The sequence below is a fragment of the Blennius ocellaris genome (assembly GCF_963422515.1).
Source record: "Blennius ocellaris genome assembly, chromosome: 18".
In the NCBI taxonomy this organism is placed as follows: Eukaryota; Metazoa; Chordata; class Actinopteri; order Blenniiformes; family Blenniidae; genus Blennius; species Blennius ocellaris.
In genome coordinates, this window is record NC_137667.1 from 19,078,857 (window position 1) to 19,094,196 (window position 15,340).

A 15,340-nucleotide genomic window follows, 5' to 3' on the forward strand; every position below is an offset into this window, starting at 1 on the left:
TATCATATGAGGCTGATATAACTGAATTGGCTATTATTTCCTGTTAAGACAGGGGGAGCACCGAGGTATCTAATACAGATCAGATTACATTTTCAATAACATAATTAATAACTATCTTCAATCATTATTAATCATTATCAATAGTCAAACTGCCAAATGCAACACAGATGGTACCCCGTGGGTGGACTGCATTACATAAATACTACCCAGTGATCCTTATGAGGTAAGAAATCTCTACAGTGCCGAATAATTTTTTTAAGCTGGATCCCTTTCACTTCTGGTTTAGTAGCTTTCCACAGACGCTCCATTTTCTGGAAGCTTCTTCTGAAGCTACATTTGGCTTCATTAATCTACAGACAAGATCGTTATGAGAGTTCTTAGCAGGCGCTACAGGGTCCAGTACAGTAAAACCGTGTCTATTCCAGAAAGGTTCCTCACAGTTTGTACAGGAAGTGGGATCACAAGAAGAAATGATTCTGGAATCATGGGTGAAAACTAAGCACTTCCACGATGTTTAGTTTCTGATGTGACACAATAAGAGCCCCGATCCAGATGAACACGTCTTTCTGCTGACGGGTATCGGTAGTCCTGATGCATAAGTCCTGAAAGAGGAGCATTAACAGCAGTAGTAACGCTGCACAATGAGCCCGAGGGTGAATCCCTGCAGATTCCTGCTGCCTCACAATGTGCCTCCACATTATATCAGATCCCAGACACAGAAGCACTAACTCCTGGGATGTAATCCTAACCCAGCACGGGGGGGAGGGATTAACTTTTCTATAAGCTCCGTGCTGACAGACTGTCCTCACAGCGGAGTGCGGGCCAGAAGGACGTCGATTCCAAGGTGCCCTTCGCTGGAAGAGGCCATTCTCTCATACAGACGCTGAGGTAAATGTCACCGGGGCCATTGTCGGCGCAGTCGCTCCGATGCACTCCTTCACAACGTCTGCACATCACCCGTTCAATTATTTACCGACGGGAGCAGCGCTGTGCCGCTTGCCGAGCTGCCACGAGACAGCAAGTTATTTTTAGATTCACTCAGTTTCTCTTCCAGCTCACAGATGTAGAGCAACAAAGCTCATTTGTTGGAGTGGCTCAGTTCCCCAGATGAAAGTGAAAAACATTATAAGTCCAGCCTGCTCTACTTACTGGCGGAGCAGAAGGCTGCAGCCGCTCCTGTCCTGGTATTATATTGTTGTGTTATGTCTTATAGATATATATACTGTGTATATACTGTCATGGGTGTTATGTGGAGATGAAACGAACTCTATGCATCACTGAAGGAGGAGCTGCAGCAGAAGCGACAGCATGGAATAACGGCCTCCATTAGAAACGATAAAACATCTGTTCCACCGCACAGTACATGGCGGAGCAAGGCAGAGCGGGCGGTTACGGCACCCAACTCTGTCTCTGGTCCCACAACAGGAAGTACGGTAAAAATGTAGGCGAGGTTGTGAACGAATCATTGTGAATAGCAGCTGAATCTCCTCCTCCTGTTCCTGAGAGGAGCGACACAACACCACGGTATTTTAACGACCTTGTTAAAAGACCTCGATGTTGTGTCACACGCCAACGTTTCAATGAACCCAGTTAAACAAATTAACCATTGAGCGCAAAGCGGTGCATCTAAACAACAACGGAGGGTTTACGGTTTTAAGGTTTATGGCGGCACCTTCGCCCTTCCTCACAGACCCATTCCACCGTGCTAGGTACCGCCACGGAGGGGTAGCGGAACAACTTTGAAGTCGGACCACGCAAAAACCCGTCCCGCCCCACGACAGAAAGTGCCGTGGAACCGCGCCTTTGTGCAGGCCTGAGTCCGGTTCACCATGCGCCACTCATGGGCACTGACAGGAAGTGACATCACATTGTTGTGAAACACAGCCGATCCCGCCACACCTCACAGTTGACGAGGAGCCTCACGGGACCAGAGAATCCGGTCGGCGCTGCTGGAAGACGCACGCCAGCAGAAAACGCCTTCATTTTCTGATCAGTGACACTCTTGACGACGGCAGTCAGATTGAATATGCAAACGGTGTAACGTGTGTGGAAGTAGGGCTCCGATTTCACCACCATGTTTCATGTGACGACGCCTAAACTGTTACGTAAAAAGTGTTTCCACTGCAGCAGCCCTGGTACTCTCCAGAACCTTCTACTGCACACATCCAGTACCATGGTACACTCTGGATAGATAGATAGATAGATAGATAGATAGATAGATAGATAGATAGATAGATAGATAGATAGATAGATAGATAGATAGATAGATAGATAGATAGATAGATAGATAGATAGATAGATAGATAGATAGATAGATGATGGGAGGAGGGTGAATGAGTAATGGAGGGGGTGGGAGGAGGGTGAATGAGAGAGTTCCTCTGTGATCAGGATGGCTCCCCTGATCACAGAGCGTTGATACAGGCGGGACAGTGGAGTTTGTGTTGAGCCAATTATTTTTCTGGCTTGGTCAGTGATGCGGGATCGTTTTATTTTCTGTTTGCTGGTGAAGAAAGGGTTCAGGCTTATTGGGAATCATACTTGTTGTTTTATTAATGAGCACAAAGGTGAATGAAATGTCGACCTCTTCTGTGTCAAGGACTTCAAAATCCTTCAAGCTTTACTGTTAATTCTGGTAATTGTAATTAATTTAGCTATTAATTCACATTCCTAGTTAACTGTTTAGCATATCTTATAAGGCTGATATAACTGAATTGGCTATTATTTCCTGTTAAACAGGTGGAGCTCCGAGGTATCTGATACAGATCAGATTACATTTAGAATGAAATCATTCATATCTATATTTGATAATTATTATTCTTTATCAATAGTCAAACTGCAAAAACACTACATAAATGGTACCACGTGACCCTCATGACGTAAGAAATCCCCACAACATCACCCAAACATCAACTGAACATCAACCTATCTCTGTTCCTGCAGCCCTGATCTCTGTTCCTGCAGCCCTGATCTCTGTTCTTTGAGCACTGGTCTCTGTTCCTGTAGCCATGGTCTCTGTTCTTTCAGTCCTGGTCTCTGTTCCTGTAGCCCTGGTCTCTGTTCCTGTAGCCCTGGTCTCTGTTCCTGTAGCCCTGGGCTCTGTTCCTGTAGCCCTGGTCTCTGTTCCTGTAGCCCTGGTCTCTGTTCCTATAGCCCTGGTCTCTGTTCCTGTAGCCCTGGTCTCTGTTCCTGTTGCCCTGGGCTCTGTTCCTGCAGCCTTGGTCTCTGTTCTTTCAGTCCTGGTCTCTGTTCCTGTAGCCCTGGTCTCTGTTCCTGTAGCCCTGGTCTCTGTTCCTGTAGCCCTGGTCTCTGTTCCTGTAGCCCTGGGCTCTGTTCCTATAGCCCTGGTCTCTGTTCCTGTAGCCCTGGTCTCTGTTCCTGTAGCCCTGGGCTCTGTACCTGTAGCCCTGGTCTCTGTTCCTGTAGCCATGGTCTCTGTTCCTGTAGCCCTGGTCTCTGTTCCTGTAGCCCTGGTCTCTGTTCCTGTAGCCGTGGGCTCTGTTCCTGTAGCCATGGTCTCTGTTCCTGTAGTCCTGGTCTCTGTTCTTTCAGCCCTGGTATCTGTTCCTGCAGCCCTGGTCTCTGTTCCTATAGCCCTGGTGTCTGTTCCTGTAGCCCTGGGCTCTGTTCTTTCAGCCCTGGTCTCTGTTCCTGTAGCCCTGGTCTCTGTTCTTTCAGCCCTGGTCTCTGTTCCTATAGCCCTGGTCTCTGTTCTTTCAGCCCTGGTCTCTGTTCCTGTAGCCCTGGTCTCTGTTCCTGTAGCCATGGTCTCTGTTCGTGTAGTCCTGGTCTCTGTTCTTTCAGCCCTGGTATCTGTTCCTGCAGCCCTGGTCTCTGTTCCTGTAGCCCTGGGCTCTGTTCCTGCAGCCTTGGTCTCTGTTCTTTCAGCCCTGGTCTCTGTTCCTGCAGCCCGGTGCTGGAGCTCAGCGGTGGATTACTGTACACCAGCGCTCGGTGACATATGTGACATTATTTATAGCACCAGATCTGCTGGAGGCTCCGCCTGCTGACACAGGTTCTTATCTGAAGGCCCAGAGACCAACCTGGAACCTGTGGTGGTTATCAGCTGGAGATTCCACTGCAACCATCCCCTGCAACCATCCATCACTGCAACTATCCACTGCTGCAACCATCCCCTGAAAACATCCATCACTGCAACCATCTACTGCTGCAACCCTGCAACCATCCACTGCTGCAACCATCCACTGCTGCAACCATGCACCCATCCACTGCTGCACCTATCCACTGCTGCGACTATCCACTGCTGCACTTATCTACTGCTGCACCTATCTACTGCTGCACCTATCCACTGCAAACATCCATCACTGCAACCATCCACTGCTGCAACCCTGCAACCATCCACTGTTGCAACCATCCACTGCTGCAACCATGCACCCATCCACTGCTGCACCTATCCACTGCTGCGACCCTCCACTGCTGCGACTATCCACTGCTGCGACTATCCACTGCTGCACCTATCCACTGCTGCACCTATCCACTGCAAACATCCATCACTGCAACTACCCACTGCTAAAACCATCCACTGCAACCATCTACCACTGCAACTGTCCACTGCTGCAACCATTCACTGAAAACATCCACTGCAAACATCCACGACTGCAACTATCCACTGCAACCATCCACTGCTGCAATCATCCACTATTGCAACCATCCACTGCTGCAATTATCCACTGCTGCAACCCTGCAACTATCCACCACTGCAACCATGCACCTATCCACTGGAATCATCCACTGCTGCAAACATCCACTGCTCCAATTCTGCAACCATCACGAGGTCACGTGTATGAAGAGGTTAACGTTAAGTCAGTTAGAGTGCAGCTCTAATCCCTAACAAGGCAAAGGAGTCTGTCAGTAGCCAGGATTAGAACCTGATGGAGGCTCCTGATGGTTCTGGACCTCCAGTCACTGAGGTTCTGGACCTGGACCTACACTCACTGAGGTTCTAGACCTGGACCCGTCCCACCAGGCTTTTATAGGTTTGTTCCAGGACAGAATGAGGCTGGACATGTTTTCCTGCGTTTCCACTGACTAAAGTTGTGGATGTTACGGAGAAAACCGTAACCACAGGTTATATTTTCCCCACCCCTCCACTGAGCTAGCTATCCCTGAAGAAGGGTCTCAGAAGGCGGAGCTACAACGCAGCCGTCTGCTGATTGCTCAGTGACGATTGTCACTCTTGACTTGCTCACAATATCAAAATATTTCATTGGCCATGACCCTCTATTGTTGTTTACATACACCAACACCCCTGGTGTTCCGACGAGGCTTCTCTCAGTCACAAGAGGAGCTTCAGCAGCAGGTACTGTACCGACCCATACCGTACCGTACTGTACCATACCTTACCATATCTTACTGTATCTTCTGTCGCATAGCGTCGCGGAGTGGGATGGGTTTCTGCGTGGTCCGACTCGTCGTGGATGGTACGGAAAGAACCCGCAACCGCCGGGTACGATTTTCCGCTACCCATCCGCTGAGGTACCCAGCACTGTGGAACGGACCTGTGAGGAGGAGTGACGATCGTCACTCTCCACTTGCCCACAACATTTTATTATTTCATCGGTCATACACGCTCCATTGTTGTTTACATGCGCCTCTTTGCACTCACTGGTTGATTTGTTAACTGGGTTTGTTGAAGCGTCGGCAGGCGACACAACATCACCGCTGTCTTTTAACAAGGTCGTGAAAAGAACCGGGTTACCTCATAGTAACCTCATGGTGAACCTCATAGTGAACTCTCATGGTGAACACTCATATAGAACCTCATAGTGAACTCTCATGGCGAACTTCAAGGTGAAGTCTAATTGTTAACTCTCATAGTGAAATCTCATGGAGAATATCATGGTGAACTTCATGGTGAATGCTCATGTCATATTAATTCTCATGGTGAACCTCATAGTGAACTCTCACAATTAACTCTCATGGTGAACATCATGGTGAACCTGACAGTTAACTCTCATGGTGAACATCATGGTGAACTCTCATAGTGAACCTCACGGTGAACTCTCATGGTGAACCTCATAGTGAACTCTCACAATTAACTCTCATGGTGAACATCATGGTGAACTCTCATGGTAAACCTGACAGTTAACTCTCATGGTGAACTCTCATGGTGAACACCATGGTGAACTCTCAAGGTGAACCTGACAATTAACTCTCATGGTGAACATCATGATGAACTCTCATTGTGGACTCTCATGGTGAACTTCATAGTGAAGTCTCACAATTAACTCTCATGGTGAACATCATGGTGAACTCTGATTGTGGACTCTCATGGTTAATCCTCGTGGTGAACATCATGGTGAACTCTCATGGTTAATGCTCATGGTGAACTCTCATGGTTAATGCTCATGGTGAACTCTCATGGAGAACTCTCATGGTTAATGCTCATGGTGAACTCTCATGGAGAACTCTCGTGTTAATGCTCATGGTGAACTCTCATGGTTAATGCTCATGGTGAACTCTCATGGTTAATGCTCATGGTGAACTCTCATGGTGAACTCTCATGGTTAATGCTCATGGTGAACTCTCATGGAGAACTCTCATGGTTAATGCTCATGGTGAACTCTCATGGTTAATGCTCATGGTGAACTCTCATGGAGAACTCTCATGGTTAATGCTCATGGTGAACTCTCATGGTTAATGCTCATGGTGAACTCTCATGGAGAACTCACATGGTTAGTGCTCATGGTGAACTCTCATGGTTAATGCTCATGGTGAACTCTCATGGAGAACTCTCATGGTTAATGCTCATGGTGAACTCTCATGGTTAATGCTCATGGTGATCATCATGGTGAACTCTCATGGTTAATGCTCATGGTGAACTCTCATGGTTAATGTTCATGGTGAACTCTCATGGAGAACTCTCATGGTGAACTCTCATGGAGAACTCTCATGGTGAACTCTCATGGAGAACTCTCATGGTGAACTCTCATGGAGAACTCTCATGTTAATGCTCATGGTGAACTCTCATGGTGATCATCATGGTGAACTCTCATGGTTAATGCTCATGGTGATCATCATGGTGAACTCTCATGGTGAACCTCACGCTCTCTTCTTACCTCCGTTTCCCAGCAGATCCGCTGCATCGTCACGACATGGTCCGTTAATCCCGAGGTGAGGTGTCGTCCGTCCCGCGGCTCTCTCCCGCTAAACTGCGGGGGTTTGCGGGTTAAGCTGCGGGGCGGCGGGGCGGAGAGAGACGCTCCCGAAGCTCCGCACATCGATCACATCCACACTGATCACAACTCTCCGGGAGGGACGGAGGGAGAGGAGGGCCGGAACAACTTCTCATGGACGACTCGACCGATCCCGTGCAGATCCCGTGCAGATCCAGTATAGATCCAGTATAGATCCAGTATAGATCCGGTATTGATCCGCTCTGACACAACGCCGGAAGGAAGGCGACGAAATAAATCCATAAAAGGAAATCCTCCTTTCTACCGCCCAGAGGAAGAGAAAGAAGAAAACATTATCTCCACCTTTCTGCAGCCACTGAGCTTCTCTCTTCTGACTGCAAATTACTGCAGAGCGGAGGTGGAGCAGCCTCACTCTCTCTCTCTATGTCTCTCTACTTCTCTCTCTCCCTCTCGGTCAGAACACTGGGAATGACTGCAGTACACTGGACTGGCGGCAGGGGGAGACAGAGAGAGCGAGGGGGCGGCGAGAGAGAAGGGGAGAGAGGGCGGGAGAGAGAGAAAGGGAGGAGGAGGGGAAAAAAAGAGAGAGAGGGGGGAGAAAGAGGAGGGAGACAAAGAAATAGAGAGATGGATGGAGAGATAGAGTGAATAAATGAATGAATGAATGCTCTCAGGGAGGACTGGTCACAAGGGGCAGGGGGGCTGAGCGCCACCTCGTGTCACCAGAAAGAACGACATGCAAAGTATGTTACTCATTCTTTAAGACTACAACCTTTTCTTGTCTGTGGATAAATCTTCCTCCTGAATAATTAGTATGAAATGATTTAACTTCCTGGTTGTTGGTCTCCTGCTCACCAGCAGAACAAATCAGAGCACATGACCGGGTCTGGCTTAAAGCTTCAGCACCATGAAGAGCAACGATGCCATTTTGAAGTCCATCAAACGGACATGAAGTATAACAAACCAAGAGAAGAACAAAAACATGAGGCTACATGGCCTCTGATAATAAAACAAGACAAAGTCAAAGCAGTTCAGCACCACGGACAGAGACCACATCCTTTTGACATCCACTTTAACTAGTTCAACTAATGAGAGCACAGCAGGCTGCTGGCCTGTATCTATAGCTATAAAGTTTAGTAAAACTGGCCCAGCGGCCCACATGTTCACCAACACACTTTCAATATGAAGTACTATAGATCTACTCACCACTGTTTGAAGGACATACGACGAGCCTTGTGCTCCGCGAACTCGTCCACGATGCTGTGTACGTCAAAATCATCACCCTCCCCTTTACGTAGCCTCCGCTCTGCGGCCCCACTGTGTTCTGGCGCTTGAGATCCTCCATCTCCCGTCTGAACAACCACAAATTAAAAGCAAATAAAGATAGACACACGGCTCAGAACTCCTGAAATGAAACCTAAACTACTTTAGGAAAGGTGGAGAACGCCAGGCAGCAGAAACTGAGATATTTTCATATGAATGCGCACGGAAGTGAGTCCAGAGTGGAGCATGAATACAATCATGTTCCACCTGTGACCTGCACAAGGTCTGCAGACGAGCCTTGAGGAGAGCGTGTGAAGCCACACAGGTCCGCTGTCATGACAACTCTACTGAGTCGCTGTCCTCAGTGCTGCAGAAAAGCCCTGAAACAGAGATGAAGGGGAACCCGTTGTATTTTCACTGGCCCATCCACCTTTCTTGAGGCCTACCCACAATCACAATCCTGACTCCACTACTGGTTATGAGGTAAGAAATTCCTACAGTCTTATTGTTAGGCTTCCTAAAACAGGTGAACACTGGAGGCATGAGCTTCCTCGGTCTGGGAAGGTTTTCTGAGCGATAATGACTCCAGAACCACAAGTATTTAGAAACAGGAAACGTCTCATTATGACCTTTGACCTTCCCACACTGTTAGGCCCGTCGCTGCTGAAAAGCGTTGGTGGTGCAGGTTAAAGGTGGAGCGGTGACGACCCGCAGGAAGCAGGATAGCAACCAGACACAGTCAAGTGCTGTTTTCTGCATGTCGCAATAAATTATTGATGGAGAGCGAAGCTGAAATGATACATCCTGGCCTGAATGTTTCATCCTGTCATGTTTCTATGGCGACTGCAGCTTTGTCCCCGAGCACTGTAAAAAAATAACGAGACATGAGGCTGAATTAAATATGAATGTAAAGTGGAAGGCTCACATGACGCTGGGAGTCACTCTCCTCTGTTTGTGTCGAAGAGAATCAGCTGCTATGAAGGGTTCAGTTCCACACCTGGAGCAGAGCTTCCGTCCCATTGCAGTGCGGGGAGGGCCGGTATGGTAAGGCGGGGCAGTACGGTACAGTAAGGCACCCTGCAGTGCGGCGCCCCCGGTAGGGCAGTCAGTGACACCCCCACCCCTTCTTGCACAGTCGTCTTGGTTTGGATCAAACCAAGGAAACCTTCAGGGACCTTGAGGTTGTTTATATTCCTGTTTCATCATTAACTGTAATCAGATTACCACAAGTGGTTCAAAACATCACATCTGTCTGTCACAGGATTTTCTTTTGTAATTTATTTTTATTTTTATTTCTATTTTATTCTCCAGGTTTCAAATGTTTCCTTGACTGTATTTCCATTATTCACCATTGATTTCAGTTTCTCTTTCTTTTCTCTTTTCCAAGCAGCTCTGATCTTTGGTTTCCTGGCAGTAGATTGTTGACCAGTACTCAGCCATGAGGTAATCCAGGACAATCGCCAGGATAGAACACAAAGTCATCATTTCCATTCTAAGCAGAGCTTTTAACTTCATTTCCTCTGAAAAACCACAAACATTATTCAACTTCTCAACATGGGATGTTTTTTGTTTTGTTTTGAGTCACCAGAAGGCTTCAACTGCTTCAGCTGCTTCCTCAGAGTCCTGACGTCTTTCCTCCACACTGACACTTTCAATGTTGACAAGCCAGGATGCAGCTTGGCTTCCTCCTGCTCTCACTTCTCAGATGTTCAGACTGTGGATCCTCAGATTACTGCTGGCCCACTCTGAGCTATGACCGTGGCTGGAGGCTACTGCTGGACCTTCGGAGAGCCGCTGAGTAAAGTGGTCAACACGGCCGTGTGCATGAACTACATCATTAGCGGAACAAATCAGAGCCGGGCCTGGGAGCGGGGCTCATGACCGGGTTCTTTAAACCCAAATCATAAAGCTCATCATGAAGTCATTCTACAACATACACATGCTCTCAACAGCTTAAAGCTTCAGCACCGCGAAGAGCAACTATGTCATTTTAAAGTCCATCAAATGGACATGAAGTATAACAAACCAAGAGAAAAACAAAAACATGAGGCTACATGGCCTCAATAATAAAACAAGACAAAGTCAAAGCAGTTCAGCACCACGGACAGCGATCACATCATTTTGACACCCACTTTAACTATTTTAACTAATAGGAGCACCGCAGGCTGCTGGCCTGTATCAATAGTTATATAGTTTAGTAAAACTGGCCCAGCGGCCCACATGTTCACCAACAAACACAATTTTAATATGAAGTACTCCAGACCGACTCACCCCTATTTGAAGGGCAGAGGACGAGCCTTGTGCTCCGCGAACTCGTCCACGATGCTCCATGTCCATTTTCTTTGCTCTCTCATTCTCTATGGACAACATGACAAGTCCACTCAGTGTCTCTTGTCCCACTGAGCTCCTCAAGTGGTTATTAATGAGTTTTAACTTGGAGAATGAGCTCAGAGGTTGCTATGGTGACGGCAAGAGTCAAAAGTAAAAGGAGGGCGGTGCAAACTTCACTGAATGTAGATGTTACTGCTGGTTGGTTGACAAGGAGCATCTTTACCAGATCTGCAACAGACTTTTGCTTTGGTATCTGAGACACAGCAGACTGATAAAGTTCAGTTTTATCTGTTTATTAAATGTATGAATTAAATATTTATTTGAACAGGGACGGTAAAAAGGTTCAGTGGACTTTGTATGTATGTATATATATATATATATATATATATATATATATATATATATATATATATATATATATATATATATATATATATATATATATATATATATATATATATACACACACACCTTTCAGTGGTGGTTTTGGTGACTGGCAGCAGGAATTAGTGTCTTTGTGTGAGGAGGAAATGAAAACTTGCAGTGTGTTTTGCTTCCTTCTGCTGTTGAGGCTCCATCAGTGACATTCTTCTGTTAAAGTTTCCATTCAGTGGTGAGTTTAAGTGGCAGGCTTTCCTCTTTATCACTTTGGCTTAATATCGTGCGTATTGTGTCACATAATATTGTTTTAAATAGCAGAGTTTTTACTTTACGTGTGCGACTGTTACGTGCGCGGTGTGGTGCCTGCATATTGTCGTTGTTACAGTACAAAATAAACGAGAGATCCTGAATTCCCCAGAGCCGTCACTGGAAGATTGAGCTTCCAGAAGACCAGACTACCACAGTGTGAGCTTCAACTACATCAACATTCACAAAGTGGACGTCTTCCCAGTACAACCAGCAGCAGATCACAGCAGAGGAAGACCTCCAGTTTCGTCTTCATCAGTCAAAGACATTGTGTGGCGTTTCCTCCATACTGTACAAGTAAACAGTCAGCTGGTTGTGTGGCATTCAGCTCTGAGACAGTGGCTAATTGACAGGAAGTGTTTAATTGATATTTTAGTGTGGAACTTAACTGTTGTGAGGCTGCAGAAGGAAATAGGAAGTGCTGGCGGGTCGGGCCAGAAACATGACTGGACTCATTCATTCCTCTCATTCTGGAAACACTCCTCCAGACCGATGAGCAAAGATCCAACACTTCCTGGAAACCAGCAACTGTCCAAGGATGTCTGGTTTTATCCTGGTTTTATTCTTGTTTTAATGTGGTGTTATTGTGGTTTTAATCGGGTTTAATTCTGATTTTATTGTGGTTTTAATCTGGTTTTATTATTGTTTTAATTTGGTTTTAGTCTGGTTATTTTTGGTTTTATTCTGGTTTTATTCTAATTTCAATCTGGTTTAATTCTGGTTTTAATTTGGACATGAAGCCTTTAAAGATTCACAGAACTGTCCTCGTTCCCTGAGTCTCTGTGACAGTGAATAAATAACAGATGGCCTGAAGGAGGCCATGATCCAGAACCATTCATCATCCCCATCAGAGAGTGTGAACTGTGCAGAGAGATGCTCATACCGATGTCACAACCTGAAATTAAAAGAGGTTTCTTCTGATTTGTTTATGTTTGTGTTTGATTTTGTCTTAGTGGACTGATGGAATTTCTCAACTGCTGGGGTTCCTCTGCACAAATTAACACTTTAGCTTTAGCCTCAATACTGATTAATACTTTAGCTTTAGCCTCAATATTGATCAATACTTTAGCTTTAGCCTCTTCACTGATTAATACTTTAGCTTTCGCCTCAATACTGATCAATACTTTAGCCTCAATATTGATCAATACTTTAGCTCTAGCTTCAACACTGATCAATACTTTAGCTTTAGCCTCAATACTGATCAATACTTTAGCTTTAGCCTCTTCACAGATTAATACTTTAGCTTTCGCCTCAATACTGATCAATACTTTAGCTTTAGCCTCTTCACAGATTAATACTTTAGCTTTCGCCTCAATACTGATCAATACTTTAGCTTTAGCCTCTTCACTGATTAATACTTTAGCTTTCGCCTCAATACTGATCAATACTTTAGCCTCAATATTGATCAATACTTTAGCTCTAGCTTCAACACTGATCAATACTTTAGCTATAGCCTCAATACTGATCAATACTTTAGCTTTAGCCTCTTCACAGATTAATACTTTAGCTTTAGCCTCAACACTGATCAGTACTTTAGCTTTAGCCTCTTCACTGATCAATACTTTAGCTTTAGCCTCTTCACTAATTAATACTTTAGCTTTATAGCCTCAATACTGATCAGTATTTTAGCTTTAGCCTCAATACTGATCAATACTTTAGCTTTAGCCTCTACACTGATCAGTACTTTAACTTTAGCCTCTGCACTGATCAATACTTTAGCTTTAGCCTCTGTACTGATCAGTACTTTAGCTTTAGCCTCAATACTGATCAATTCTTTAGCTTTAGCCTCAACACTGATCAATACGTTAGCTTTAGCCTCAACACTGATCAATACTTTAGCTTTAGCCTCTGCACTGATCAATACTTTAGCTTTAGCCTCAATACTGATCAATACTTTAGCTTTAGCCTCTTCACTGATCAATACTTTAGCTTTAGCCTCTTCACTAATTAATACTTTAGCTTTAGCCTCAATACTGATCAGTATTTTAGCTTTAGCCTCAATATTGATCAATACTTTAGCTTTAGCCTCTGCACTGATCAGTACTTTAACTTTAGCCTCAATACTGATCAATACTTTAGCTTTAGCCTCTTCACAGATTAATACTTTAGCTCTAGCCTCAACACTGATCAGTACTTTAGCTTTAGCCTCTTCACTGATCAATACTTTAGCTTTAGCCTCTTCACTAGTTAATACTTTAGCTTTATAGCCTCAATACTGATCAGTATTTTAGCTTTAGCCTCAATACTGATCAATACTTTAGCTTTAGCCTCTACACTGATCAGTACTTTAACTTTAGCCTCTGCACTGATCAATACTTTAGCTTTAGCCTCTGTACTGATCAGTACTTTAGCTTTAGCCTCAATACTGATCAATTCTTTAGCTTTAGCCTCAACACTGATCAATACGTTAGCTTTAGCCTCAACACTGATCAATACTTTAGCTTTAGCCTCTGCACTGATCAATACTTTAGCTTTAGCCTCAATACTGATCAATACTTTAGCTTTAGCCTCAATACTGATCAATTCTTTAGCTTTAGCCTCAACACTGATCAATACGTTAGCTTTAGCCTCCACACTGATCAATACTTTAGCTTTAATAAAGTCCTCACTTTCGAAATATCATTTCGAAATCCTGATCCATGCGTTTATCACAACACGGCTGGACTATTGCAACGCTCTTTACACTGGCATCAGTCAGTCCTTGCTGACACGCCTGCAGCTGGTTCAGAACGCTGCAGCACGCCTTTTGACTGGCTCACGAAAACATGATCATGTTTCACCTGTTCTCTCTTCTCTGCACTGGCTCCCAGTACGATATAGAACTGATTTTAAAATTCTGTTATTTGTTTTTAAAAGTCTCAATGGCCTTGCCCCTCGATACCTGTCCGACCTGCTCGTGTCGTACTCCCCAGCACATTCACTCAGGTCAGCTGATCAATCGTTGCTCTCGGTCCCTCAGACGCATCGTAGACTAAGAGGAGACCGAGCGTTTTCTGTGGTTGGTCCAAAACTGTGGAATGAGCTTCCTCTGTTCATTAGACAGGCTGACTCAATTCATGTTTTTAAATCACATCTTAAAACTCGCATGTTCTCTTTGGCTTTTAACCAGTGTTGAAGTTGACTTTTATTGTTCCAAGTGTATTTTGTGCGGCCACTGTATTGTTGTATTTATAATTGTTTTTGTTATGTTGTTGTACAGCACTTTGGTCAACTGAGTTGTTTTTAATAGTGCTTTATAAATAAATTGGATTGGATTGGATTTAGCCTCTGCACTGATCAATACTTTAGCTTTAGCCTCAATACTGATCAATACTTTAGCTTTAGCCTCAATACTGATCAATACTTTAGCTTTAGCCTCTTCACTGATTAATATTTTAGCTTTAGCCTCAATACTGATCAGTACTTTAGCTTTAGCCTCTTCACTGATCAATACTTTAGCTTTAGCCTCTTCACTGATCAATACTTTAGCTTTAGCCTCTACACTGATCAGTACTTTAACTTTAGCCTCTGCACTGATCAATACTTTAGCTTTAGCCTCTGCACTGATCAGTACTTTAGCTATAGCCTCTGCACTGATCAATACTTTAGCTTTAGCCTCTACACTGATCAGTACTTTAGCTATAGCCTCTGCACTGATCAGTACTTTAGCTTTAGCCTCTACACTGATCAACACTTTAGCTTTAGCTTCAACACTGATCAATACTTTAGCTCAGAATGTCCTGTTAGAATGAACAGTGAGATTTTCAGTATCTCAGTATACGCGGAAACCGTGATCATAGTTGCTAAAGTAGTCTCATCTACTTTACATCTACACACTGAGAACAGCATGTTCAGTGAACTTTATTTTGAAAACCAGAGGAGAAGCAGTGCACTCAGTACATTGAAGGTGATGGCAGCAGGAGAAA

The 15,340-nt window shown here is 44.8% G+C and overlaps 1 protein-coding gene across 1 annotated transcript in view; it reads right to left on the reverse strand.

Annotated features, from left to right (window-relative positions):
• Positions 1 to 3,230: 3,230 nt before the first annotated feature.
• Positions 3,231 to 15,340, reverse strand: part of LOC308143578 (potassium channel subfamily K member 10-like) — a gene marked incomplete at both ends in the record, with an annotated part of 28,491 nt that continues 16,381 nt past the window's right edge. Inside the window, 3 exons of the mRNA XM_080514440.1 lie at positions 3,231 to 3,542; positions 5,372 to 5,516; positions 8,361 to 8,506. Coding sequence (XP_080370566.1) covers positions 3,231 to 3,542; positions 5,372 to 5,516; positions 8,361 to 8,506 — 603 coding nt within the window. The remainder of the gene's footprint in view (positions 3,543 to 5,371; positions 5,517 to 8,360; positions 8,507 to 15,340) is intronic.